At 42.4% G+C, this 24,439-nt stretch overlaps 2 protein-coding genes across 5 annotated transcripts in view; both read right to left on the bottom strand.

Annotated features, from left to right (window-relative positions):
- Positions 1-832: 832 nt before the first annotated feature.
- Positions 833-16,363, bottom strand: LEPROT (leptin receptor overlapping transcript). The gene is made up of 4 exons (XM_059375012.1): positions 16,243-16,363; positions 11,614-11,689; positions 5,853-6,039; positions 833-4,165 (listed from the first exon to the last, which is right to left on the bottom strand). The coding sequence occupies exons 1-4, from the start codon at positions 16,256-16,258 to the stop codon at positions 4,049-4,051; spliced, it is 396 nt and encodes a 131-aa protein (XP_059230995.1). The 5' UTR covers positions 16,259-16,363; the 3' UTR covers positions 833-4,048.
- Positions 16,364-22,028: 5,665 nt separating this feature from the next.
- The window catches only part of DNAJC6 (DnaJ heat shock protein family (Hsp40) member C6), a 138,980-nt gene continuing 136,569 nt past the window's right edge, over positions 22,029-24,439 (bottom strand). For all 4 annotated transcript variants that reach the window (XM_059375000.1, XM_059375001.1, XM_059374999.1 and 1 more), the window contains exon 19: positions 22,029-24,400. In XM_059375000.1, coding sequence (XP_059230983.1) covers positions 24,299-24,400 — 102 coding nt within the window. In that variant the 3' untranslated portion in view covers positions 22,029-24,298. The remainder of the gene's footprint in view (positions 24,401-24,439) is intronic.

Genomic DNA, 24,439 nt, shown 5'->3' with positions numbered 1-24,439 from the left:
GGTTGCTAGAGGGGAGGTGGCTGGGTGATGGACACTGGAGAGGGTATATGCTATGTTGAGCACTGTGAATTGTGTAAGACTAATGAATCACAGACCTGGACCTCTGAAACAAATACATTATACGCTAATTTTTAAAAAAGACTTTTTAGAGTATATACAGCAGTTTTTTAAACCGTTGAGTTTTCTCCCTTTTCCAATACAGCCATCATTGATGAACCATGGCCCGATACCACTCTCAACCCTCAGGAGTGTTAATTAGGAACTGGATTCATTCCAGTCTGGCCATATCCCTGGACTGCTTCTCTTCAACCACAGTAAGTACAGGATCAAAACTGGTCACAGTCACATTAAGATTATCCAAACAAAAACACTGGGGAAATAAATCTGCTTAAACTGAAAGTTTTAGTTTAATAACATACATAAAAGTCTTTGTTAAAGTATAAATGACATGTTTTATTTCAAAAGTAATCATCCTCATCATACATATATAATTCCTTCTAAAGCAGTCTTGGAGATCTTTCACATCATGTTCAGGTTTCGCTGGCTCTATTCCAGAAGCACGGCCACCACAAAGCAGGTTGTAATTCTTGAGCTATTACATACTGGGATTTTTGCAAATAAGGTACTTCATACGGCAGCATGGGGAAAAAACACTTAAAACACACAACTTATATCCATTTACAGAAATAACAGTTCCCAGTTGTGAACTAATTACTATACTTGGAAAATGCTAGCATCCTCATAAAAATCTGGTTAAGTTATGGTGCAAAATCTGAATTTTTTGCCAGCTTGGAGAAGGACACATTTTTGTGACATCTCCTAAGCATTTCCCTGAGAGCATTAGGAATGTTATTAACTTAATGAAATGTTTCAGCCTCTAGAACGGTCTTCATCAAGGGAATACCTCAGAGGCAAAGACTTCTTGAGGACTCTAAGAAAAATCTGTGGGTCCCTAAGTAGAGGAAAAGAAACAACCATGAAAAGTACAACCAGCTGAGAACTCACCCAGAGGAAGGGATGAGAGATGAGAGGGTTGCCCCTAACCCAAATATTATGCTCCTTCTATAAACTGCTGGAATGCATTTTCCACTTTACTTTGAAACTCTGCCATTTTCTGTGAATGAGCCTTTGGGTTCCAAGGCACTCCCTTGTAAAAACGCAGCTGCAGCACAGCTTGGAAAGTACAGGCTGCTGGGGGTGCTGCGGGGACTGGAAAGAGTTCCAGGGGAGGGGGGAGATGAGCACAAGTCATCCTTTTCTTCTGGGAAGGAGTCTGACCAGCACCACACACTATCAGCCACACGAAGACAACTGACAGGGGAGGAGCAGAGAGGTGGGTGATCTGGACACTGGAGGAGGCCAGCATGTAGGTCAGGCTGGGAGGAAGGCCCCATATCAGGAGAGGAGGCCAGAAAACTCAGAGGAAAGTACCTGGACCCCAAGGGTATTAGAGGATGGGAAGTGCTGCAAAAATGGAAGAAAGACCTTTGTTCTTAGGAAAAGAGGTGGAAATTGAAACTTTCCTTTCTCCACCCTGTTCAAGCTACCCTGTTTCCGAGCCCCAAAATTCAGGCAGGTACCCTGAGCATTAGAAGTCAACAATACAAGGAGTTAGCCTGCCTCGGAAGGCCTGGCCTGGGGACTCAATCACCCATCTCCCACTTCCCGTGGCAAAGTGTTCCAAAGTCCTGCTGTAAGCCAGTTGTCGGGAACACGATAGAGAATCCCTTCACAAGATTACTTACTTGTGAGCAATTTTTATGTGTATTCTCAGTTTTAGAATGTCATCAATGTGCTCTGAATCTCCAAAATATTTTCTAAGGTGTACAGAAAAAAAAATAATAAACCTTTTCTAAGGAAAAAAAAATGCCCAACATCTGCGTCATCAAAAGGAAACTTGTACATTTATACACAGCAATACTTCCTATCAGCATTTATTACTTAATTGACACTTAAGCACTAAGAATAAATGTTCATTTTCAGACACAGAGCAAATTTAACAGTCTATCACTTCAATGAGCCCATTCTACTATTAGGGAATACTTACAAACATTCTCTACCCAAGTACTTTACATCAATCTGGAAATACAATCAAGAGGCAATGCTTTAAGGCTACATATTAAGGCTACCTTGGTTATTTGAAATATGTATAGGTAATAAAGACGCTTTTGCAAAAGGAGAGTATAAATTAAACACTATTTCCACTATTGGAAAAGAAATACTATTACAAGCCAACAAGACATTCAAAATGGTATCTTAAAATGTATTGCTATTACTATACGGCAGATAGATTATTGCTCAAACTGCCCATTTCCGAACACGAAGAGATTCTCACTTTTCTATCTTTTAAGCAAGGCTACATCAGAATAAAGACTTGAAATTAAACTTCCTTTTGTGTTAAAAGAGATTTATTATAATAAAGTAAGTGCAATAAGTGTTATTAAAAATGCTGGTTAAAATTATAAAGTGTCTGTATCATTCTTCTAGTATAAATGTTGGAAGTAACATCATAATTCTGCATGTACATAGAACTTGGAAAACATAAAATCATGCACGAGCCCAGACTATAACTGCACGCTGTCCTTTTAGGTATCACCACTCTCTTCTCCTGGTCCCAGATCACTCCAGAATCTGAAAATATATACTAATTCCTCCGATTCCAAACTTCAAAATTTCAGTGTTTTAAACTTATGTCAGTTATCACACATTAACAATGCTTTGAAGTCATTATATTCTCACCAAGTGCTTCTAGTTCCTGTATTTCCCTTTCTCAATAGACCTTGGACAAAAAGTTGAGCAAGAAAAACTGATTAGAGAAGTCAGCATGACACGTATTCCCAATGATTCATTCAAAGTGGCATAAGGTGTTTTAGGTATGTATTATATAAATAAAAAGACCTCTAAGGTGTGAAAGACAGTTAAGTACATCAACATGTAAAGAAAATAAGCAGCTCACCCTCTGCCTGCTTACTTGGCTCCATGGAGAGGAAGAGGCAGAGCCAGGAGGAGGTCAGGGCAAGTCAGAACCACTGAGTGTGTGTATTTGGTGGGGGGGAGGCAGAGCACACCACAGAGCAGCGGGGGAGAGGCGTGTGGTTATTAAGGGAAATGCAACAGTATTACCTATCTGCTTTTGCCCACCCTGCTGAAGCAGGGACAGGTTCCAACCTGGCCTCCCTCTGGGGTGATTCTGTTCCCCCAGCACCGGGCAAACAGCCACTGCACTTCAGATGGTGTGAAGACACCAGCGCTCCCGGCTGCGAACAATTTCGCAAAAGTGAGGAACGACAGTATCAGTTTGGACGTTTCACAAATAGCCACAGACTCTGGGCTAGGCCTCAACATGAAGGCAGGTGAAACAGTTTTTACAAATGAGCTGCTAACACCTAGAGAGGTTAAGTGGTTCAGCCAAAGTAAAGACAAGGGCACCAGATGTGGTAATTATCCCTCTGTGACGGCACTGATCCCACTTGCATGTGCACGTAATTCACTTGGGATCTCATCCAAAACGCGCTGGGTCCCTGGTGGGGCATCTGATTCTGTACATGCTGGCTCCTAGGAGAGGCAGGTGCTGTACGGACCCAACCGACGGCACTTTGAGAAGCAAGGATCTACAACACCAAGAGGGAGCTCCCTCCGTCTCTGTCTTTCTGGGCCACAAGTACATCTTGGGAATCCTGGGCAGAAGGAGACTCGCACTCCAGTCTCCTGGAGTCTCCAGTTTTCTGCCCACCACGCACATCCCTGGGTAAAAGGTGCCTTGCACGAGTGAGCAGCCATCTACAAGACTGTGTTCATGTATTTTCTGAGAGCACCATGACTATATGAACAGCCAAACAAATAACCTAATTCAACTTGAGTAAATGAAGAGCACTGCTGGCTGGAAATAAAACGAATCTTTTTCTCATGTAGTCCTTCTTACAGTGAAAATGATATAAAGGCATAAAAAAAATCAGCATATGAAATTTCATAGTAAAAGGCCATATGTGCAACAAATACTTATAGTATGACTTCTAAGAAATAAAATGCATTTTATCAGAATAAAGTGCTACCACTGTTCCCAGCTAAAATCATCTCCTCTTCCAAATACAAGGAAAAAACCTTGAATTGTAAGGAAAATGACTGCATTGCCTGCCAGCACAAGGCCACAGGCTCCCCATTTGATCTGAAACACAAGAAAAGAGGATTAAATCTTTACTTTCTTCATATTGCACTCTTTGAAAGTCTCTCTTATTTTCTGCATTAGAATTATCCAATGAAATATCACATAAAACCGCTAAAAGGCTTAATAATGGAACAGGCAGGAGACAATGAACTATTCAGTAATTAGCCTAATTACTTCACGAGGCTTGATAATTAAGTCTGTATCGTCCTTATCATTTTCCCCATTAGACATATTTCTCAACTTGTCTTCAGTAGACGATGATTACCTTAAGTAAAATACAAGCAGCCGGAACACAAAGGGTCCAATTATAATACAGGGTACTAGAAGTTCTATACCCATTGCCTTCTTTCAGGAAAATAGGAACTGGAGAGTTATGGATTGGTCTGTTTCTTTTTTAAGCTTTAAATAATAATCTGCATACAAATGAAAACAGCTTTCCAGTGTGGCAGATGGTACTGCGGAGGCACAGGAGGGGATGAGAGTACCCTCTAGTGGGCATTCTTTGTTTTAATTTAACCGGTAGAAAGAAAACGTCAATGAAAGGGGTTCTTCATAAAACATGATGCATAAAACAGAAATCCTTATAGCCAAACAAAAGAAGCACTGGTCTAAGGTACACAAAGAATAAAGTCGTGATGATTTTGCACTCGAAAACCTTCAAAGCTTCGCTATTATCTAGATAGAGTGCAAACTGGCATGGCACTCAAGAGCCTGCCCAACTGGGCTTCACCAGCCTTTGTGGCCTTGATCTCAACCACGTCCTTTGGCTCCATTATACTGAACTGTTCGTTAAACCACATATTGCCTTTTCACACTTGGGGGCCATTCCATATAACAGCCTTCCCTACTCTAATCAAAACCTTATTTATCCTCAGAGGCCTACATCAAATGCCAGTTGGAATTTCTTCCCGGTGCTCCTATTGTGTTGTGATCATGTTTCAATTATCATACATAATACATTTATAGTGTACTTACCCATCAGGCTAGTTTCTGTGCTTTCTGGAACAGAGACAGTATCTGGCTCTTATTCCTGGTATCTTACAAATAGCAGATGTTCCAAAGATTCAATGCCCCAAGTAAGATATCTAATGCCCCAAATAAGAGTTTCATGAAATTGAAACAGTATGTAGCGAGTGGGAATAAACGCAAGTATGATGAAAGGCACTGAACGTCCAAGTGAATAAATTATACCCACAGTGTGTGTTTTGGAGACAAAAAGAAAAATTTTGTATTAGATGTGAAGATGTCATCTTATCACTATATCTTCTAGAGGCCACAGTGGACCTCAAAATATGCCAACTGTATTGGGTTGAAAATTGTGTCCATGATCATATTTACTGGAGAAGAATCTGAGATGACATTCACTTTGGAACCAAAGAGCATTGCTATCCTAGTCTCAGTGGATCGCCCTAAGCAGCAAGGACTTAAGCACAATTCTGGAAAATAGCTTCAAGTCAAAAAGGCAAGAAAATCACATGGTCTGGCTACAAGTTGTGAGAGAAACAAAGCATTCTGAAAACAAGGCCAAGACACTGATAGGGAGATCTAAAATGGAAGAGCGCAACTAAACACACGTATGGATTTGAGTCTTAAGCCTCAGCCCTGGAAATGAAATTGATGTTCTGGACACACGTATTTGATGTAAACTCAGCAACATCCAGGCAAAACAATAGGAGACAAAACTTACCACGGACACACGGGCAAGAATAACAGGAAATCCAAAGGCAGAGACAACAATTCCAGTAGTAAAAAAATATGCCAGTTCCCGGCAGGCACTACTTGTGGCGTCGGAGTCATAAGTTGCTCTTTTGGCAATGAAATGGGGGATGGGAGAGATGACGTGAAATATCAGGACAAACAAGGGCCAGTAAACGCTGTCAGGTGGACCCAGAAGAAACGCAAAAAGAAAAGTCACGGTTACATTTTAAAGACACTCTGCCATTTCAAAGTCAGAATTAGCTTCAATGTCTGGGTCAAACAATCATTCATTTAATTGTTAGTACTCGTACAGGAGATAATTTATACCAGGAACAAATAAGATATAATGATTAAAAATTATTAGTCCTTTAATAAGTAGTTTACATGATGTTAAAAAAAACAACTATACAACGTGTAACCTAGAATCTTTATTAGTAGTTTTCTGTTATTACTGAGCTTCCTGAACTGTAATTTTTTAAAAAGATTTTATTCATTTATTTGACATAGAGCACAAGCATGGGGAGAGGCAGGCAGAGGGAGAAGCAGGTAGCTGTGCCCCAAGCACCTGACCCCAGGACTGAGCTACCCAGGCACCCTCTGAGCTGTTATTTCTTTCTTTCTTTCTTTTTTAAAGATTTTATTTATTTATTTGACAGAGAGAAAAATCACAAGTCGGAAGAGAGGCAGGCAGAGAGAGGGGGAAGCAGGCTCCCTGCTGAGCAGAGAGCCTGATGCGGGGCTCTATCCCAGGACCCTGAGATCATGACCTGAACCAAAGGCAGAGGTTTAACCCACTGAGCCCTGGGCTGTAATTTCTTAAAGACAGTCTTCACTTAGTGCAGATGACTTCACCCAGTCATCTTTGCTTTCCCTAGAGAACACAGCACAGTGCCTTCAATGTGCTAATTCAATAGAGATCTTCTGAGTATATGCATGTTGGAAACCCTTCAATGGCTTAAGAAAACCCAGATTCCTTGCCCTGGCCTACAAAGCTTTATATGATCCCTTCATTTTGTGCCATCTTCTCTTCACTCACTCAGCAGCCACACTAGCCTTTTTTCTGTTCCTTAAACACTCTGAGCTCATCCCTGTATTAAGGTTTCTGTAATAACCATGTCCTCTGCTTAGAATGCTCACCTCCCCCTCTTCTCATTGGCTGGTTCCTTCTTATGTAATCTAAACTGAGAGGCCTTCTTCTAAAGGTGGCTCTCCCTGACCATTTCAACTTACTTACAAATGGTCTCCCTGACCATTTCAACTTACTTTCTTCCATTTTTTTATTGAGGTATCGTTGACACACAATGTTACATTAGTTTTCGGGTATACAACACAGTGATTCAACAAGTCTACACACCACGCTATGTTCACAAGTGTAGCTACTACCTGTCTCCATACATTGCTATTACGATACCACTGACTATATTCCCTATGCTGTGCCTTTTAACCCGATGACTTATTCATTCCATAACTGGAAGCCTGCATCTACCATTGCCCTTCACCCATTCTGCCCATCCCTCCACCTCCCAGCCCAACCGTCAATTTGTTCTCTTCAATAAATGGTGAAACAGCTAATGCAAATGAATGAAACGGGACCAATTCCTTATATCATATATAAAAATAAACTCAAAATGGATTAAAGACCTAAAAGTGAGACCTGAAACCATAAAACTCCTAGAAGAACACATAGGCAATAATCTCTGACATCAGCCTTAGCAACACTTTCCTAGGGAAGTCTCCACAGGCAAGGGGAAAAAAGCTACTGGAACTACATTAAAATAAAAAGCTTTTGCACAGTGAAGAAAACCATTAATAAAATGAAAAGGTAACCTACTGAATGGGAGAAGATATCTGCAAATGATACATCTGGTAAGATGTTAATATACTAAACATATAAAGAACTTATGCAACTCAACACCAAAAAAACCCCAAGCGATCCAATTTAAAAAGGGCAGAGGAGCTGAACAGATATTTTTCCCAAAGAAGAAATACAGATGGCCAACAGACACATGAAAAGATGCTTAACATCACTCAACATCAGAAAAATGCAAATCAAAACCACAATGAGATATTATCTTATACCTGTCAGAATGGCTAGTATCAAAAAGACAAGATGTAACAAGAAGTGCCAAGTATGTAGAGAAAAGGGAACCCTTGTGCACTGTTGATAGGAATGCAAATGGATGCAACCACTGTGGAAAATAGTATGGAGGTTCCTCAAAAAAAAAAAAAAAAAAAAAAAAACTAGAGTTACCATATGACCCAGTAATTACTTGGGTATTTACTCCAAGAAAAGAAAAAAACACTGATTTGAAAAAGATACATGCATATCTATATTCACTGCAGCATTATTTACAATAGCCAGGATATAGAAATAACCAAAAGTCCATCAGTAGATGAAAGGATCAGGAAGATATGGGACGGACGGATGGACACACACACACACACACACACACACACAGGAATATTACTCAGCCATAAAAAAAGAATGAGATCTTGCATTTGTGATGATATGGGTGGACACAGAGGACATTATGCTACACGAAATAAAATGGACCATCCATTTTAAATACTTCAAGTTATACTTAAGCACATTGCCTCCTTAACTTTTTGCACAGCACTTATCCCTATTTGATATGTTCCTTGTTATGAGAATAAGATTCTAATTTGTCTTAATCAATCACCATATATCTCTATGACCTAGAATGAGGCATTCTGTTAATACTTACTGAATAAACAAAATGAATTTTAAGTATGAAAGTTATAAAAATAGATATGCTTACTTGCAAAAATTTTAGACAACCTTTACTATAAGAGGTAACAATAATAATATAGTGTTTTACATTATTTAAAAATTGCAATCTGCTTTTCCATTACATTTTCTCTATAACTACTTCAAAAATATGTTTCTCCATCAGGTAGATGTTTATTACACTTCATTCCTTAACAGAAAAAAGCAGTCTCTATTCACATTTATATATCTACATCACAGAAATACATAGCACAATACAGATCCACCCTGATAGCCAGCACCTATAAGCAGAAGTTGTGACAAAGCTACACTGTGATGAAAGCTTATTTCGGCCACAGATTTAGGAGTGCAGGATGGTAACCAGAAAGCAAGGGAAATGGCCATTTATCAATAGAACTCAGGATGGAAACACTGAGTTCTAAATCCTAATTTCATATTATAGGGATTTTTGTATGTTTCAAGAATCATCAAATAATATTGGTGAAGGGGCCTTTAGAGATTCTCTAGTTCAAAGTCCTTGTTTTACCAGTGAGGAAATGGAGATACAGAGAGAATAGGTCTGGATTAGACCCTGCTATGACCAGACATGCCCACAGCCACAAGCTCTTAATTCTTCCTAGAACACAGTGAGAGTTTTCTGTAAAACAATGCAGGAGACCACATTCATGTTCACAGTAAGCCATCAATATTCAACTACAAGAACTGTAATATAGAAGCAACCTTGTTTATACACAAAATTTAAATATTAAATGTTAACTATTCAGAAAACATGTAGGCCAGAGACTGGCAAACATTTTCCAGAAAGACCAAAGAGTAAACATTTTAGACTCTGCAAGTTGTATTCTCTCTCTCTCAAATACTCTGTCCCTGTAGTATAAAAGTAATCAAACATAGTACACAAATAAGTGTCACTGAGTTCCGATAAAATATCAATTACAAAAATAGCCATCAGGAATTGTTTGGCCTGTGCGCCAGTTTGCTGACTTGTAATGCAGACAATAACACTGGGTTACCGTCGTTAAGATGTAAGACTAATTTCATCATTGTAGCAGTAACAGCTCATTTTTTTATTTAACCTTATAGAGATCACAGAGAATTAGAACAGCTGGATTTAGAGTTGGTTACAGAAAAATGGTCAAAAGATTCAGGACATGAGTCACTTAAGGCTGTGCGATTTGGTTAAGTCTTTAGCCACTCTGGGCTTTGGTTCCCCAGCTAGAAATGAGGATAACTTATATCCTTAAAGCTAGACTCAGGTAATAGTTACACACACTCTTGACAAATGTTAATTATTGCTTACAACTGGCTCCCTCTCATGTACACACAATTTCTGTGATAGCTGGCCAGGACTGGGAGGAGAGGTTTTTTTTTTGTTTTTTTTTTTTTTAAAGACTGTATTTTTTTTTATTAGAGAGCAAGTGAGAAAGAGAGCATGAGTCAGTGGAGGAGCAGAGGGAGTGGGAGAAGCAGGTGCCCCAATGAGCAGGAAACCCGATGTGGGGCTCCATCCCAGGATCCTGGGATCCTGACCTAAGTCGAAGGCAGACACTCAACCAACTGAGCCACTTAGGTGCCCCGGAGGTTGGGGGCAGGGGGGAGATTTGAACTCATCAATGTCCTGCAGACTTGCTCCAGATGATTTAAGTTAGTTCCATCACCTCCTGTGCAGTTAGTTGCCCAGGCCAATCACCTGGGAGGGCATCCCCAAACCCTTTCCCCTTGCTGAACCCTGACATCAGTTAACAAAACCTGTTAGTTCTGACAACCTGGATCTATCTCTCTTTCCCTTTCCTTTCTTTCTATTGCTACTGCCATGGCCCTACATTTGGCTTGACTGATGAGAGCAGTGCCCTGCTACTCGCCCTGACTGCACTTTCAGGACCTTGCTACCCAATGTCACATTTGGGCCAGACTGCCCTTCTTAAAACGTAAACCCCCTCACCCTCTAAATCTATTCTCAAGGTATTTTTCCAGCTCCTACTGCCTGAAGGACAAAATCTCACCTCCTTTACATGGCATACAGTGTCTTACAGATTGACTGATTCTACATCCTTGACCAACCCTTCCTTCTACCCATCCCAGCTGTATTCCATGCTCTACCATAACGAACCACATGTGGGTTCCTCAACAGTCTATATGCTCTATGTCTGTGAGCCTTGCCATAGAATTTTCCTGCTGCCCAAAGTCCTCTTTCCCCAGTTATCTGCATGGCCTACTTCCTTATTTCCTTTACATTTCTGCTCACACGGCACCCTCTCTGAGAGGCCTGCCTGACCACTCTCCCCAGGGCATTTGTGCCCTTTATCCTTTATTTTTCATAACATTTCTGCCACTGATAGAATGGACATTTTTCAATCTGTTTATTGTCTGTCTCCCCCACTGAAATACACACTCTAAGAGAGCAGGGCCTTGGTTCTCTTATTCCTTAACCCTCCGGTCCTGTAATAGCGGCTGGTACATGGTAAGCACTTGACCAACAGCTGCTGAATAAAGAAATTTTTGTTGAATGTTCCCTCTGCCTAGAATGCCCTCCCCTAACTCATCAGCCCCACAAAGTCTTATTCAGGCACCACGTCTCGGCTTAAAGAGCACTGCCTCTCTGCAGCTCTCCCTAACTCTACCAAGAAGATTCAAATATGCCTTCTCAAAGTGCTCAGGGTCCTTTGCGCTCAACTCCACTACCGATCAACTGGACCATCACCTGCCTGCCTCTCAGGCACACCTAGAACTGTGAGCTCCGTGAGGAAAGGACTGCATCTCTTCATTCTTGCATCCCCAGCTGGTCCAGAACAGGTGCTCAGTCCATGCCTACTGAATGAATACATCAAGTTTAAAAAGAGCTTTTCTCTCTGTACAAACACAACTGACCCAAGAAGGGACCTGGACTTCACTGACTCATTGGTGAGAGCTTGGTGCCACACGGACCAAACTTACTAACGCTCATACTAAGGGTGACAAAGGCACAAAAACAAGAATGGTTCTTTTTGAGATGATAACTTACCCATAATCCTCTAAGGCACATCCCAGCATGAGAAAAGTCAGCCCAATGGCCCCACTGAAGGACAGTGCCACGAGAGCTGTGAAGAATAAAACCAAGAGTTAAAGATCCCAGATCAGGGGTTGTCAGGACTTTAGGGGAGGAGAGGAGGAATAGAGAGTGCTTACTAATGGGGATGGAGTTTCTTCTGTGGGTGATAAAATATTCTGGAATTAACTAGTACAATGGGTATGGAGTTTCTTCTGCGGGTGATGAAATGGTCTGGAATTAACTAGTAGTGATGACTGCACAACCTTGTGAATATACTAAAAACCACAGAATTTTACACCTTTTTTTAAAATTTTATCTATTTATTTGACAGAGAGAGAGAAAGCACAAGTAGGGGGAGTGACAGGTAGAGAGAGAGAGGGAGAGCTCTGCTCTCCCAGTTGAGCAGAGAGCCCAGTATGGCCTAAGCACAAAGGCAGATGCTTAACCAACCAACCAAAATTAGGTGCCCTCAATTTTACACTTTAAAAGGGCTAATTTTATGGTATGTGATTTAGATCTCAGTAAAAACATTCAATTAAAGAAAGAATTAAAAGGTCCCCAATTGGGGCGCCTGGGTGGCTCAGTTGGTTGAGCAACTGCCTTCAGCTCAGGTCATGATCCCAGACTTCCAGGATCGAGTCCCGCATCAGGCTCCCAGCTCCTTGGGGAGTCTGCTTCTCCCTCTGACCTTCTCCTCTCTCATGTTCCCTCTCACTCATTCTCTCTCAAATAAATAAATAAAATCTTAAAAAAAAAAAAAAAAAAGGAAGTACAACTGTTACTTCACATATTTTTAAAAAAAAGGTCCCCAAATTAAGCAAAGATAGTGATTTACCTATTTCATTAGTTATTATCACATTTGACTGGCAAATGACTACCTATGCCCACCATGTTAAAATCATTAGGTGAGAAAGGTCTCAAGCACTTCCCAACCCCTATCTAATATAAATCCCCTCTATTCATCACAAGGGGCTAGCTAGCCAGCCAGTCTGCACAACTCCAGTTGGAACTCACTGCCGCCAGGGGCAGATGATCTCCTTCTGACAATATCCAAATGCTGAAAATCCTTTCTTTAAATTATATCCAAAAATGCCTCACTGTAATATACATATCCTTTGATCATTTTGCCTCCCCCAACCACAGTACTTCCAAGTATTTGAAGACTGCTTTCATGTCTTCATAGAAAATGATTCCCAACTAGTATCCACTGAATAAAATATTTATTCCCTGCGTCTGTTCAACACTAATCTCTGAGGGGGTAGGAACGAATTTGTCCTTGTCACGCTGCAGAGTGGGAAAAAAAATATCAGGGCTGTTAAAAAATCTTGAGCTCTGAATCACCAACAAGGGTTCAACTCTTAACACTGCCACCAACTGGTTGTGTGACCTTGGAGAGAAACTGAAGCTTTCAATCTGATTTCTCACCTGTGAAATGGGAATAATGGTGCCACCTTATCACAGAGCTGATGGGAAGTAAAGGAGATAAATCTATGTGAAGTGTTTGGCAAAAGGAGGTGCTCCATGAATAAATGTTGCCTGACAAAGATTTCTGCTCATCTTAGCAACATTCTTTGCTAAAGGTATAAACCCAAAGCACAAGACACATGTGTAAAACTTAAACATCCCACCCTCTCCTTTCAAACACACTTCTTCCCTTTAAATTCTACCTTTTTAAAGATTTTATTAATTTATTTGACAGAGAAAGAGCACAAGCAGGGGGAGCAACAGGCAGAGGAAAAGGGAGAAGCCGGCTCCCCAATGAGCAGGGAGTCCAATGTGGGGCTGCATCCCAAGACCCTGGGATCATGACCTGAGCCGAAGGCAGACACTTAACTAATTGAGCCACCCAGGTGCCCCTTTAAGTTCTATCCTGAAAAACCAACCAACACCATCATCACACTCTTAGAGAAAAATCAGCAATTCAAGGTGACTCAATCTCCCAGATGTCATTCAAACCTACTGCTACAAACCAATTGAGTGTGTCCTCTCTCCAAATTCAAGTTAAACCCTAGTGCCAACGTGATGGTATTTAAAGCTTCTAGGAGGTGATTAGGTCATTCAGGAAGGGCCCTCATAGATGGGATTCGTGCCCTCACAAATGGGACTCCAGAGATCCCTTGCCCTCTCTGCCATGTGAGGACAGTAAGAAGACAGCTGCCTGTAAATGAGAAAGCAGGCATTCATCAGACCCTGAATCTGCTGGCACCCTGATCTTGGACTTCTCAGGATCCAGGACTGAGAAATATATGTTTGCTGTTGAAGCCATCCAGTTTTCTGGCATTTTTGTTAGAGCAGCCCTAAAGGACCGAGATGTCCACCCTCTTCTCCCAAACCTTTTGCTATTGCGCTAGTGCAGACCCTCACCATCTAACACCTGCCTGCGACTGTGACTCTTCCAATCCCGCCTCCACGTAGCAGACAGTGGTCTCGCAAATAGAGATGGTGTGACCCATTCACAGCTGCTCTCACGGCCTCCAAGTTGTTTGGGACATGTTCTCTCCACTTGGAAAAAACTCTGTCCTTGCTCCATCCTTAGTAATAAGCCTTTCCCTTACTGACTTTTTTAGATTCAGTGCAAAATTGGCTCTTTTGTGAGAGCTGCCTCCTTCTCCCAGGAGCAGGGTTAAGTAATCCCATTTGTGTTAGTTTCCTGGGGCTGCTATTAACAATGTACTACAAAGTAGACCCTTTAGAATCACAGAAGTTTAGGGGTGCCTGGGTAGCTCAGTGGGTTAAAGCCTCTGCCTTCAACTTGGGTCATGATCTCAGGGTCCTGGGACCAAGCTCCACATTGGGCTCTCTGCTCAGCAGGGAGCCTGCTTCCTCCTCTCTCTCTGCCTACTTGTGATCTCTTGTCTGTCAAATAAATAAATAAAATATTTTTTTTAAAAAAAGAACCACAGAAGTTTATTTTCTCACAGTTCTGGAAGCTTGACATCTCTAATCCAGGTGTTGGCAGGGCCATGCTTTCTCCAAAGGTTCTAAGGCAAGACTCTTTCCTTGCTTTTTCCTAACTCCTCTTTGGTGCTTCTTGGCGTCTACCTGCATCATTCCAGTTTTTGCCTCTGTTTCCCTGTGGTGACCTCCCTATGTCTCTATATGCAAATTTCCTTTTTTATAAGGACACCACTCATCAGATTAGGGCACACTCTAATCCAATTTCATCTTAACTTGATAATATCTGACAAGACCCTATTTCCAAATAAGCTCACATTCACAGGTACTGGGGAGTTAGAACTTGATCATTTCTTTTGAGGGATACAATTCAATTCGTAACACCATCTCTAGCTCCTCCTGTTATCTAAGCACACCTTGGACATTTCAACAGTAATGTAATTATTTCCAGTTCTGTCACCCCAAAATTACTTTTATCCCAAGTCATAGGCATAGAGCAGTCTCTCAATAAAAGGTATCTCTAAAATCCTTCTTTCCCCTAGATCTTTTCCATTTTATAGTCTATCTTCTTTTTCACTACAACACAATTTCTAACAAATTCACACATAACCATTTTTATTATTGGATAATCGGGGGAGGGGGGTATGACTAAACAGCACAGTGCAGTACTGAGATACTACTTGTCACCTGTTTTCTGCACTGACTACAAACGGATATGTCACACACTGGACACCGTCCAAGTAAACCATATTTACTTAACTAATAAAAAAAAGTCAGCCAGAAATAATGATAACATGTGTCTGCCGCTAAGAGGTCACATACTCACCTAAATTTCAGAGTGCACACACATGCATGCAAATATACTCTACACATGTTTATAGCAGATGCTGATTAACTGGGAAGATCCTTGGGTACAAATTCTAAAGAGGACAGTAATTCCAATATAGAAACAAGTTCCACTACTCTATTCAAATATTAGAAATCCGAATGGTTTCCCACCAAAAGGAAGCCTTCCAGTAGCCTCTCCCACCGCTGCCACCCCTTTTGAACTGCCCCATTAAAAGAAACAACAACAACACTGTGCGAACACTACTTTGTTGTCCGTCCATTGAGAGACACTAAAGAAAGAACGCTAACATTCCACTAATCTCTTCTCCACAACTACGAAAAATGCGGAATTTCTGGGGGCCTTCCGTTGCCTGCAGTCAACTCTGCTCAACTGGAAAAATCATCAGTACGAGAGGATTAGGAGCCCCGGTGCCCAGAAGACTAGAGACAATGGCTGCTCTGGAGGAAACGCGAAACTGCGGAGCTGCAGGAAGAGGGAGCAGAGGCGTTAGGGTGGACATGTCAGGAAGTGGAAATCCTGTTTAAAACTCGGCAGAGGTGGGGGCGGGGGACCGCTCGAGGAGCTGAGGAGTCGGGAGGGGATGCTCTGGGGTAACCCGGGTGTCCCAGGAACGCACTGCTCCTGGCTCCGGCCGGAGACCCAAGCGGGAGCGTGAAGACCAGAGATGCCACCCGCACCCCGCGGGGCGAAGGGAGGGGGCGAACTTCCCCCACCCCCCGGAGAGGCGGGGAGCGCGGCGGGCCTAGGGGATGCCGGTCCCCGCCCACGCGCTGAAGGCGCAGCTCCAGGCTTAGCCCGGGACGGAAGCGACACCCCACCGCAGGACCAGGGAGCGAGCTGGGGGGCCACTGTTGTACCTTTAACGCCCGCCATGTCTCCCGAGCTGGGGCCGCGGCTGCTTCCGGCTTCCTGCCACCGCCCGGCTGCCGCCCAGACCCGGCCCCGCAAGGCACCGCAGGTCCCCGGCCCGCCCCTTCACGCGGAGCCCCGCCCCTGCCGGCCAAAGACCCGCAGCAGAGCCCCGCCCCGCCACCCGGAGCCCCGCCCCTGCTTCTCCAAGAATCCTCGCAGAGCCCCGCCCTTGAAGAGCCTCCCCGCCCAGCCACCCGGAGCCCCGCCCCTGCCGGCCAAAGACCCGCAGCAGAGCCCCGCCCCGCCACCCGGAGCCCCGCCCGTGCTTCTCCAAGAATCCTCGCAGAGCCCCGCCCTTGCCGATCCTCCCCGCCCAGCCACCCGGAGCCCCGCCCCTGCCTCTCCAAGCTCCGCCAAGCCGATCCCCTAACAGTCCAGATCTTACCCTCCCGGACACGCACAGCCCCGCCCTTGTTTGTCCAGGATCCGTCCCGCTCAGGCCAGTCCCTTGTGGTTTCCAAGTTCACTCCATACACTTACAGCCCAGCGGCTGGGGTCTTTCGCCACTCGGAGCCCCGGCCCCACCGGTCCCGACCGCGTGGTCCCCTCCTCTCAGACCCGACCCTCGTGGGTCCCCAGCTCACGCCTGCCACGCAGAGCCCCGCCCATCTCGCCCGTAACCCGGTCTCCAGCTCGCAGAGTCCCGCCCCATCCCGTGATCCAGGTACGGAACGTGCACTGGAAACCTGCTGTCACCGTGTAAACCCGGTCCTGCCCCCGGAGCCCTCCTCCTAGATCCTGAGCCCTCGGTGTAATCCCCGAGCCAGCCCCACGTTCCCTCCTTCAGTCCGTCGGCTGGGGCCTCGGCTCCTCCGGCACCGCTGGGTCCGCGGGCCCAGACACTCCAGAGCAGCCCACACAGTGCAGGTACCGCGCATGGCGCGTTCCTGGCTACAAGTAATCTCTGCGCGAGGGTGGAGAACGAGAAGGTGGAGAGAGGGACGGGGGTGGGATTACAGTCGGTAGGGAAGGAAGGGACACCCACTTACAGAGCAGCATTATTCTCTGAGCCCCCACGTGTTGTGTGTGTGTGTGTGTGTACGCGCGCGCGCGCGGATCTGCGTTTATCGGACGAGGACTGCGGCTGGGCTGGAGATGGGAGCATCAGAGAAAAGGCTCAGAGGAGACATCCCTCCTGAAGATCTTGGCATTTGCATGGACTTGCCTTGCTTAATACTAACTTTAACACTTTTTAAGCACAGTTTTTTCCCTTACACCCTGGTTTGTTTAGAAAGACAAAGACCAATAATCTTTTGCGTCTGAAACTTTAATGAACATTTAAATAAATACTATTCTTACACCTTAGGACTCAAAATCTGCAGGTAACCTAGTCCAGTTTAACCCTCATGGGGCCATTTTGTACTTACTTTTCCTCCCGGGAATGGAGAGTTTTGTCTTGGTGGGGCCAGTCTGGAAGAAGCCTCAAACGCCATTTGATCCAGTGCTTTATTTTACCTTTGTGGAAAGAGGCTCAGAAAAGGTAGGGCTTGCCAGCTTTTTGGAGGTTGGATTACAGGCCGTTTACACCTCATTGTAGCTGCGAACTACTGCCCCTTTTCTATTGCTTTTTCCTAATTTTCAAATACTGAAAGATAAAGGGGTTCCCCTGGCTGCCTGAGAAGTACAAATTCTCACTACCACCACCACCTTTCAGGATCCCCATTCAGTTTACCTTTTCAAAACTGTACAATGAATGTGTTATTGTCTCAACACACGTTTGTGAATTTTTTCCTAGCCCCTTCCATTTCTCCTCATAGATGGAAGGTACACTTATTAAAAACATGGTGTTGCTAATACCCAGCTGCCTGCAGACCCTTGCAGGTCCAGAATTCCACGGTGCTCTGCTTTACAGCTGGCAATCTACTTAAGATTGTTGAGAATGTCTTTTTCCCTCTTTTGAGTATCATATTCCTCTAATACCTGTTAAAGCATTCAGGGAAACTGCCTATCAGTCAGCCATATGCTGGAAGCCTGTCTTTTTTAGCTCCTTTACCATAGTGCGAAGCTGCTCTCATAAGAAAGTTCAGGCTTTCCATCCACCCCCACCCCAGCTGATAAGGATTTTCTGTGGGATCAAATCTCCCCATTTCCCTTTCTATTCCCAGGCATCCATTAAGTGTCTGAAAGGCCATATATAAAGATTTGCTGGAGACTTCCAAGTCAGTCTGAGGCCAGTCCCACAGAAGGGAACTGATTTTGGGGAAAAGTGACATTATCTAAGAGTGCAGCTTGGTTTGAGTGCTTTAGACTTAGCAGTAAGAAACTGAAAGATGGTGGGAAGAAAAAAGATGAGGTGTTTGCTCAGGGGTAATGTCTGGAATCAGAAAAATACAGAGATCGTATTTGTCCCTAAATTAGGTTCCTGGACCTAATTTCCAAGTGTGTGTGTGTGGGGGGGGGGGGGTGGTAGAGAAAGTGAGGTAGAAACTCTTCCCGTACAGCACCAAGCAATTCTTGGACACCAACAGGGTGTCCTACAATTCAGATCAATTTTGACACTATGTACCTGGAAATAGCATCTAATTCCACAGGCTAAGGGTTTAGTTCTACGAGACTCCACACCTTTCACCTTCTGATGCCAGTCACAGCCAGGTTCTTACCTATGCTTCTGACCTACCTTGGACTTGAGACACCAGTTGTTAAGTCCGGGTTGTTACCTGTATTTCTGATGACTGGCTATAACTCAGCGGTCCCCAGGACCTCCTCCTGTTTGATTAATTGCTACAGTAGCTCACAGAACTCAAACATTTTGATTCCTAGATTACTGGGTTATTATAAAAAAGCAATCACTCAGGAACAGCCAGTGGTAGAGATGGGTAGGGCAAAGTGTGGGGAAAGAATGCTGAGCATCCATGCCCTCTTCAGGTGTACCCCTCTGTCCACATCTCCAAGTGTTCACCAACCGGAAGCTCTCTGAACCCTGTCCTTCTGGGTTATTATGGAGGCTTCATTACATAGGCATAATCAATTAAATCATTGGCCACCAGCATCTGATTCATCCTCCAGCCCCTCTTGTCTCCTGGGAGGTCATGGGGTAGGACTGAAAGGGCCAACCCTCTTAAAAATGTGGTTGGCTACATTGGCAACCAGCCCAGATCTTTCTTTCCAAAAGTCACCTTATTAGCAAAAGACATCTTTATCCCTCTCTACACTTAAGGAAATTCCAAGGGTTTTGGGAACTGTGGGCCAGGAACTGTGGATGAAGTCCAAATATATGTAAGAAATATATGTTGCTCATCTAAATGATCAGATATATACTTCTTATAAGTCATAATATTACAATTCCCAACAAGGTTCCTGGCCACACCATCTGTCCTTTCCAGTTTACTAAACAGTCTAAAAGAGAAAGCCTCTTTCTAAAGGCTTTAACTATCCCCTGAGAATATCTGATTTTCTTTTGCCAGCTGGTGCACTAAAAAATTGTTCTTCCACTTCACCATTCCATGTTTCCTCAAGAATAAAAGAGTCACCAAAAAAGAAAGTAAAACCTTAGAAGCTGAATCCTACCCCACGACTTGAAGGTGGGAAGATCCATGTCCTCTGTCATGCTGCCCAGGACTTCAGTGAACCCCTTTAGATAAATTTTCATATTCTCTCCTGGCATTCAATCCCCTCACACTATGAACTAGGTTATATTATCTCCATCTTGCAGATGGGAAAACTGAGGCTCAAATAGTAACTAGTGCATAGAGAAGCTGCTATAAAACCCAAAACCATCCCAACTCTACAGGCAGATAATCAGCACTCGTACTACTCCCTCTAAATCTGCTGTAGCAATCAGAAGAACAGCAACCTCCTATGTTTTACAGGGCAGTCAAACCCATTTATTCATTTTCATTTTCCCTTACATATCTATTAGCAACTGGCATTCAGTTTACACAAAATATTGGTTGAATGAACAAAAATTAGTAAGTTCACCATCCACAGTACCATCTCTCCCTATCCTACAGAAAAGATCTAACTTCAGACCCCAGATCTGGGTAAATGTCTCCATGATGTGAATTTTACAAAACTGCCCCTCAGAACTTTTTGAGAATTAAATGAGAAACGTGTGTCATAGCACCTAGGGCCATGCATGCAAGACAGATCCCATCTGCTCTGGGGTAGGCTCTTGAATCAGTGCTTAAGTTAAATCCACGGGTGATGCAACCACTGAAATCAGCAACATCAGTTTCCCTCCCTAACTCTCAACCACTACTTCCTTCCACACAGTCATTCCCTTTACATTACAGAACCTACAATTCAAATCTCTGCCATTTTGGAATGACAGAGATGGCAGATCTCTGTCATTCCAAAGATATAGAAATAAGGGCCAAAGGCACAAGTTTCTCTCAAAGCTTTTTTCTATTTGTGTTATTCACTCCCCACAACCCAAGGCTTCACTGTAATTCCAGCACCAATAGTGACCTGCAGTGATCTACTTTGTCCTACAGACTCTCAGTAACAATGACAACAGCTCTTATTTTGAGTACTCACTTGAGAGCAGTTTATATATGGTCCCTAATTCCTCCATTACCTCTATTGTACAGGTGATAAAATTAAACTTTAGTTTAAGAAACTTGTCAAATACGACAGTCCTTAAGTAGAAAAACCAGGATTTAAATGCAGTCTTCTGATCTCAAACCAATACTGTACCATTATGCCAAACACCATGATTTATCTTTAGAACAACCAAAACCTGTTTACTTGACCTAAATTCCCTCATAGAGATTTCCAGCAGGGAAAAGTGTCTTATTGCAGTGATTAACTGTTTCTGGAATTCAACATTTGTGTTCACTCCATACACAATGGTGTTTCATCAGTGTAATACCATTCCATCAATCCAACTTGAACATTCTTCCAGACAGAGACAGTACAGGGATGATTCAAATGCTTTTGATTTGCAGCATGTGCTTCCAAATGAACATGCTACTTCTATACTTAAAGAACTAAAATAGAGTTGACTCTCGAACAATATAGGTTTGACCCGTATAGGTCCACTTATACATGGATTTTTTTCAATAAAGACAGCATAGTACTGTAAATGTGTTTTCTCTTGTGATTTTTGTAACATTTCCTTTTTCTACCTTATTTTATTGTACAAATACAGTATTCTGTAATACAGAACATTATATATTATACAGTATTTTATACACACGCGCACACACACACACACACACACACAATTTCTGTCAATCACCTTTATGTTATCAGCAAGGCTCCTGGTCAACGATAGTAGGCTATTAGTAGTTAAGTTTTGGGGGGAGTCAAAAGTTATACATTGATTTTTAACTGCATGGGGAGGTAAGAAACCCTAATCCCCGCACTTTTCAGGGGTCAGCTATAACTGTTTTTGATAAAGTCCCAGACTCCCAGGATTAATTCTTTTGCTTCAGCATACAAGCACAGCTTTGAATATCCACTAATATTCTATCTAGGAGACCAGGATTTCTATGCTGATTCTTTTTGAAACATTGTATTTACAGAGCATGATCCAAAGTGTGTGTGTGTGTGTGTGTGTGTGTGTGTGTGTGTGTATTGTGTGTGCATGCGTAAGGGGAAAGGGCGGGATGAGGGTGGTTAAAGTATAAATCCAGAAATCCTCTCAGATCACATTTTGGTGCAAATGTATTAAATGGCTTTTCATATTCTTTTCCCGTAACTTTTCTTAAAAGTGAATCGCGTCAGAAGATGTAACTCAAACTTGTCATTAAATTCCTATAAGTGCAAAAATAACTTAGGTTTCTACAAATATTTTTGAGCCTTTTAATATACATTACAAATATTTTAGACCAATCACATTTTGTTGTGTGTAACATATTTACAAAACAAAAAATATATTACAACAAACATGAATGAAACAGTGAATCTGATCAACAACAAGCTTTGTCACAACCAGATATTTAAAAGGAATGCAAAAACCTGTTGGTCTGCATATGTTAAGAGTTTTGAGATAAATAGGGGTCCAGAATTGTAATGTATCTGGAAGAGAGATGAGGGAAATCCCAAATTTAATAAGTTAGGTAAGATTCTTTCTCTTGCTAATTACATAATGTTTAATGATGTTTTATACTGTGAACATTGATGAATTATCCAAACATGATACAAAGCTAATATAGTTCTATCATTTCAAAATGTACGTGACATTCACATAATATCCTTTTAATTATTATCATTATATACTGTAGTTCACACAATATCTACAAATGTGAATGAGAAAGAAAAAAAAATAACCAGGTCACAGCAACATGTCTCACATTCCAGTTTTAAATAAGACAAGCACATACTGGATCAAACATTATTTCATTATACGTTAATAAATAACACCTAGTTTGTTATGGTTACCTTGAACAGTTTACAGCTGTATATTTAAAAAGAGAACATTTTCTGCAAGTTTCACATTGTCAATAAAGAGTAAAATAAATAACAAACATAACAAAAAAGGAAGAGAAAGTAAGTGAGCAAGCAAGAAAGAACAAGTTCTATATAGAACATAAAGTATTTCTGACATGCTGCTTTTCTGGTACAGTTTGCCACAAGAAAATGAAAATGGAAACAAAAAATGATTGTCTTTTAAAAACAACTTCTGAAAGCTTTTCACAATATTGAGCACGAACCTTTTAAGATTAGCATGGAAATCTTTTTGCCCATCTGCTTTGCATAGATATACTATGCACTTTGTGTATGTGCACACCCAGAGAGACTTCCTGAAGTCTCGGGATAGCAACTGCTGAGCCCTCAAAATGAGAAACAGCCAAAACGCTGGACTGAAATCCAACCAGTGTGAAGTCTGCAAAGGTCTCCTTCTGGCTTTGCTTTCACAGATGTCCCTGTGTGTATGCTGTTCTGTGGACCCCCAGCTACTTTGAAAACAATAAACCCACTGTAAGAATCCAAGGATCCAACAGTTTCAATAGGTGGGAGGAAGACACAGTTCCTCCAAGCAAATCCTGACAAGCCCCCACCTAACTTGGTGGGAAGGTGAGAGCACAGCTCCCCCCTCCCCCGCCCCACCCCGCCACTGCGCCTACCTCATTACTTGTGTTCAGTGTGGGTTTTCTATGCCCTCAGCACAACCGCTCACAGACCTAGAGGACAGGGACTCCTTACGGGGTATCAGGCCTGATACACTGTGACTGTGCCAAACTGCCTCGCAACCTATTTCCAGCTAAGAACATTTTCCTGACTTAAGCAAAAGGAAGAGCATGAAGCCTTATGGCAAAATTGTAAATTTCTTTCAGATTAGGTTTAGAGTTGAAGTTACATCATTAAGACATTTTCTTTAAGCAACCACAGTTTTCTAAAGGGAGAGGAAAGTAGCAGCCCAACTTTCTGACCAGGAACAAAGATTTCTGTCTCCACAGTATCCCTGTTTTCTTTACTCAGCATTTCCATTAAGTTTTAGCTTATCCAAGGAAGAGTTGGCAATCACTGTATTGTAATACAATCACTTTCCACAGTTCAAGTTCTTTTACATGAGTTAGTCCTCTTGACCAAAAGAAGTATACAGTATTATGCTAAAGACCATTGTAAATTTCCATAAAAATAAAATATTCAATGGTTGTGTTCCTAGAATCTATGTAAAGCCATGGCTCAAATTACATCTTTCCAATAAAATCTAAAAACCATTAGTTAAAATCTATAATGTAATCCAATTAGCATAGCTTTTGCTCATTATTCCTGTTCTCAGACAATGAGATGGTGTTATGCCTTTGGTGGCCTCAGTTTTCCATTTCCCCACAAAATGCTGAGTCAGCTCCTCAGAGAGCAGGCTGGAATCTTGTAACTCCACAAGGTTGTCTGACTAAAAGTTCCTCCCCTGCTTTGGACTTTTTATAGTGGGGACTTGAGGAAACAAACATCCACAATCCTTATCAGTGAGGAATTAATTCACGAGTAATTTAACAGTTTAGTACTGGAAACATGTTACTAGAGTTTTGGGTTCACCTGTGAAAACTTCAGAATTGTGACACACACTAAGCATTAGCACAGGTCTGCCGCAGAGATGGAAAAGCTCATATGTTAATACAAGGGCTTTTGACCTTGATTTTCAAATTCAGACCAGGCATCATTGAGCTCCATGAAAATCATCTTTGCATATTGTTCATAGGGTTGCCCGGTAGCCTGTAGAAAAAAATAAAACAATGCATTACATACTACAGA

The sequence above is a fragment of the Mustela nigripes genome, chromosome 14, assembly GCF_022355385.1.
Source record: "Mustela nigripes isolate SB6536 chromosome 14, MUSNIG.SB6536, whole genome shotgun sequence".
NCBI classification, from domain to species: Eukaryota; Metazoa; Chordata; class Mammalia; order Carnivora; family Mustelidae; genus Mustela; species Mustela nigripes.
Note: the sequence above shows the minus strand (reverse complement) of the source record. Positions and strands in the feature narration are given on the sequence as shown.